General features: G+C 33.2%; 2 protein-coding genes across 2 annotated transcripts; both read left to right on the top strand.

Moving 5' to 3' along the window:
- Nucleotides 1-312: 312 nt before the first annotated feature.
- On the top strand, nt 313-909 carry PEX13_2 (Peroxisomal membrane protein PAS20; the record flags this gene model as incomplete). Its single annotated transcript, XM_049250511.1, has 1 exon — nt 313-909. The coding sequence occupies one exon, from the start codon at nt 313-315 to the stop codon at nt 907-909; it is 597 nt and encodes a 198-aa protein (XP_049110871.1).
- A 65-nt stretch (nt 910-974) lies between these two features.
- On the top strand, nt 975-1,697 carry PEX13_1 (Peroxisomal membrane protein PAS20; the record flags this gene model as incomplete). The annotated part of the gene is made up of 1 exon (XM_049250510.1): nt 975-1,697. One exon carries the CDS (start codon nt 975-977, stop codon nt 1,695-1,697), a length of 723 nt encoding a protein of 240 aa, XP_049110870.1.
- Nucleotides 1,698-5,358: the final 3,661 nt, after the last annotated feature.

Raw genomic sequence — 5,358 nt, 5'->3', positions numbered from 1 at the left:
AGCATATATTTGCGCTAAAAAACCTTAATAACACGCGCCTAACATGATGAGGTAACCTACCTAGTTACCTCCTCCGCTCAAAAATCTCGGCTTCCGGCCCTTGTGTGAAAGCACCTTGGCGATATGCATGCTCCATATTGACCCTCGGCTTAAACCCTTAGTTGGATTCCGAAAAGTTAACTCCCCTCCATACCCAAAAACATGTGTGATAGCTAAACCTCTGAAGACTTCATTTCAGACATGGCTAAATAGTTTCACTCTTCATTTCTACTACTCATTCATATGGTTTCTGCATGACAACCAATATCATTCATGGCTTCTGTTTCTCCACCAAAGCCATGGGAGCGATCTAATACCCCTAACACATCTGGTAAATCCTCTTGTCTTTGGCAACTTAGAGACCTATTAATGTGCTTACTAGTCAATGTAGGAACCACTCTACCAATAACAAACCAGCCGTCTGCTGCTCTCCCCTTGCGTACTGTATCAGCCGCTTCTTCCAGTTCCTTATCTTCTTCTTCATCCTCATCTCAACCCCCTGCTCTCCCTTCGAAGCCTACTGCCTTGACTTCTTTAGTGAGCCAGACAGCGTCCAACCATTCACCCTTGGGACCATCTCGGCTTGGGGCTGGACCCTACGGTGGATATGGGTACAATTCATATTCATCGCCGTACTCACGTTTCGGGGGCATGTATGGCGGTGGTTATGGAGGTATGTATGGGAGTTACGGCGGAATATACGGCGGAATGCAGAACGGCGGTGACCCAAACAGCTTGACACACTCTTTTAATCAAAGTACTCAAGCGACCTTTCAGATGATCGAAAGTATCGTTGGTGCCTTTGGAGGATTTGCACAAATGTTAGAGAGCACATACATGGCAACACACAGCTCTTTCTTTGGTAAGTAGATACGTATTTTCCCGGTCACTTTAGTATTTGACAAGTCTTCAGCTAATGGGTTGCCGATGAAGCCATGGTTTCTGTTGCCGAACAATTCGGCACCCTTCGTAACACATTAGGCTCGGTTTTGGGTATTTTTACCGTTCTTCGATGGCTTAAAACGCTCTTTGCGAGACTTACTGGCCGCCCTTTACCTGCTGACTCGATGTCTTTGACACCCACCGCATTTTCCAATTTCCTTAGCACCGGCCAATCTCCAACTGCCCCGTCCAATCGGCCTCAAGGATCACTTCGCCCATCGAAGAAACCTTTTTTCTTTTTTGTAGCCGCAGTTTTTGGTCTCCCATATCTCATGGGAAAACTGATACGTACGCTTGCGCATTCACAAGAGCTAGAGGCCAAACGGCAACAAGATTTGATGATAGCCTCTGGGCAGCACACTGGCTCTATCGATCCTTCAAGGCTCGATTTCTGCCGTGTCTTGTATGATTATGCACCAGAAGTGCAAGCAGCTTCCGGCATAGATTTGACTGTGAAAAAGGGGGATATTGTGGCAGTTCTCTCCAAAATTGACCCAATGGGGCGTCCGTCTGAGTGGTGGAGATGTCGAGCTAGAGATGGATCGGTCGGATATCTACCTGGACCTTATTTGGAGACAATACAACGGAAGCCACCACGCGAAAAGACAATAGCTCCTGGTGATAACATAACGAAGACTGCCAGCAGTTTGGACGGCGCCTTAGAGGATTACACAAAATTTGAAATTCAAAGTAAAGCCGTTGGCCCATCCACATGACGTCCTCAAAAAGCCGCATTCTATTCACAAGCTTCCCTAAACTGATGTATGTAGTTAAGACACGGACTATATTTTTTAATGATTTTTACTTGGTGTCCATGATGACCATGCCTACTATCACCATTTTTTTGGCTTATTGCTGGTTAGGCGATTATGGGTGCTTTGTGGAGTATGCTTGACTGTTCGTCCGTCTGTCAACCTATTTCTTCAGATGGCCTGTGGGGAAAATGTAAACTCTGTACTCTGAATGTATTTAGACTTCCAATATAGAGCTATTCACAGCACTGTTGGGAACAATTTATGCATGAAATTTTCATAAATTAAAGAAGAAAATTATGTAACTGTAGATCTTAGCTTTTTCAATTTGATTCAGAATGTCTTCAATCAATAAAAGTGAGTATTAATTTCTTACTGTCTTTAAATTTAAGTCTTAATAGTTCACATACATTCATAACTCTTCATTTTTCTTTTTTGTAAACAAGATGAATGATTCAGTTAATGATCTAAAGAGTCTGATAAATTCACTTAACAAAATAGAGTTGACATACTCTTATAAAGTCTATATCTCTGTCTCTGAAAATTAATACATAGAGTCAAACTTTGATACTGTTTCTGACAATAATTTAATATTTAGATCATTCTTCTGATGAGAGAGCAAAAAAACATCTTTTATAACATTAAATACATTGATTAAATCTTCATAACTGTCTGATATTTACAGATATATATTTATAATGATAACTTATTCATTTTTATGAACTTTTATTATATAGAAGAATTTATCATCATTAATAAGTTCACTTAGAGAAACTAACTTGATTTTTATTATAAAGTTTAATTCATTTTGTTTATGAAACTTAAGTAATAGATTTTTAAATGAAATAATAAAATTATAATAATATAGTTAGAATAAATCTAACATTATATTCTTAAATATATTAATTATTAATATTTATTCATTAAATATTCATTAATTATTCATAATATTCTATATTTCAAGAAAAATGTTTGTGATTTTTTTAGATACTAACTTAAAATAATTCTTTTCTGTAGTCTTTATCTCAATATTTATTTTATAAATTTTTAAACTCAGTCTTACTGTAAGCTTCAGATTTATGACAAGAAAAAAATATAATGAGTCTACTACAGTAGTTCACTTAATTTCTTTTTCTATTTCAGAGTTATAAACTTTAATAAATAATAAAATTGAAAGAACAACTTATAGTTTAGATAATTTTAATTATTTAATATTTATTTTATTTACAGACTATTCTTTAAATTTCTATTTCTTTTTTAATTTAATACATTTATCTGTATAGTGATCAGTTTCATCACAATTGTAGTAAGTATTTTTATCTAATTTTTCATCTTATTTAAGATTTATAAACTGAAAATTAAAGATTTTCTGATGTTAATTTTCTTTCTATACAATAAAGTTCAGATCTTATTTCTATAATTCTGAATTTCTGATCTTATAATTCATGAGTTTAGTTTAAATAGAATGATGTTTCATTATGATTAATATTTATCTCTGAGATGTATTGTAACTTTAAGTTAAAAATAAAACTTTTAATACTAAATTGTAATTGCATTGTAACTCTTTGAATTTTATTTAGTTTTTCTGAGAGATTCTTCTGTTCATCTAATTTATTACACATAGATTTATTATATTGTTATAGAAAAAAATATTTAATGAACTTATTCACATTTTATATTTCTTCACTCACTTATTATAAATGTTGTTTAAATTACTACAATTAGTTAAAGTCTAACTCATCATTTCTTTCACAAAAATGAATGAAATAGATTTCTTCAGATCAATTAAACTTAATTTTCAGAATCATTTAGTTATAAAAGTAGAAATTGTTTAAGTTCAGTTCAGATGTTTAGAATGAAGTTTTAAATTAAATATAATTTTCAAAATTCTTTCTCATTATAATTCAATCTCATCACTGCATACTTTAGAGTCTTATTAGTTATTAGTATTCACATCATTAGCATTTTAGATGAATTCTATTAAAATAATAAACTGTTAATGAACATTATAAAACTGTGAGAATTGGGTGGTTGCAGATAATGTGGCAATGGCTTACAGTCTTCATAAATGAGGTTAGGTTGGGTGAGAGGTGGTTATGAAGGGATCTAAGCATGAGAGAGAGAGAGATAACTTATATTGCTACAACAGTATCTAGAGTCTCTAGATATGTTGTCACTGATCTTTGTAAAGAAGTGTCTGTGGCAGATTTTGTGTGTTCAGCTTTGCTAGTGAGATTATATGATCAGTTATGAAGTTTATGAATTTCAGATGCCATGAAGCATGATCATCTAAGCATCAAGAAGATTTTATGAATCTCTTTTAGATGATGAAATGAATGTAAGAAAATTGCAGTGCAGAGTCTTACAGATTTCTTCTTCTTTATAAGTCTTGATTCTCAAGATGTTAATGTGATCAAAATCACAGTAAGAGTGACAGCTTCACTGTGATTGTAATAACTTCTTACAAAATCTCTTTTTGATGTGATGAATGTAAGAAGACTGCAATGTGGAGTCTTAATTCAATCTCAGTTTCTAGATGTAGATGTGACAGTAAGATCACAGCAAGAGTGACAGCTTCTCTATAATCATAATGTAGTTGCTGTAGTGACTGTCATTCTTCATAATTCATTTAGTGATACTTAGCAATCTCTTGAATATAAATATTTCTTTCTTGATCTTCTCTCTTTCTCTTTTTCTTTTTCTTTTTCAACAACATTCTTCTTTATTTTGATAAGAGTTCCAGACAAGCATTTTCTTTTTGATGATTATGAATCTTAAGAGACTTCATAAAGAGCTTTTCTTAGTACTAATATATTATGCAGAGAGATAATTTGCTGTGTCTTCTTTCTGTTCAAAATTAAGATGTTGAAATGTGAGCAACAATGGCTCAGTAAGTTTGAGAGTAAAACTTCAATCAGTCATCATTTAAGACTCTTTTTAAAGACAATAAGAGAGATGTCTTCAGAATTTTCTGCTTCATCTAAAGCAGAGTTCTCAATCACTGCTGTTTCTCAAGAAAATTAAAGTGAAGAGACATCATTGTCATTGATCTTCATTTACACAACAGAGAGTTATGTCTCTGAAGACTTTGAGATCTCTTCTCAGATGTTATAATTCAGTCAGTCTGATTCTGATTATGATGATGTAAGTGGTATTTTTCCATTTCTTCTTCTTTTAATACTTTGTAATTGCTTTTATGAAGTCTGAAATATTCTTTATGAAGTGATTTCTCACTTCATAATTCTCTTTTCTGTGTGCATGACTGATGGCATATTCAGAGTGCTAATATTTGAGCTTAATGAGAACACTTAATGATGTCTACTGTGTTTAGTAATAATTCTTTTTTGACTACTAGTTTCATTGTCTTGATTGATCAGATCTTGAGAGAGAATGATCATTCATCTTTCAGATCTGAAACTTTTGTTGATAATGTGTCACTTTATTTTTCTCAGTCTGATCTATTTCTACTACATTCTTGTTCTCAGTCTGTGCTCTTTTCTATACTGCATTCATTCTCAAGCATTGATTCTGTCTTCAATGCACTTAAGATATGTTGAGTTGCTTTGTAACATAACTTATAAGACAGTTTCTGCTTCATAAACTCATTTATGAAGTGATATTGAGA

This window comes from Ophidiomyces ophidiicola (genome assembly GCF_022830035.1).
Source record: "Ophidiomyces ophidiicola strain CBS 122913 chromosome Unknown scaffold_3, whole genome shotgun sequence".
Lineage (NCBI taxonomy): Eukaryota > Fungi > Ascomycota > Eurotiomycetes > Onygenales > Onygenaceae > Ophidiomyces > Ophidiomyces ophidiicola.
The sequence above is the reverse complement of the archived record's forward strand: the minus strand, read 5'-3'. Positions and strand labels throughout refer to the sequence as shown.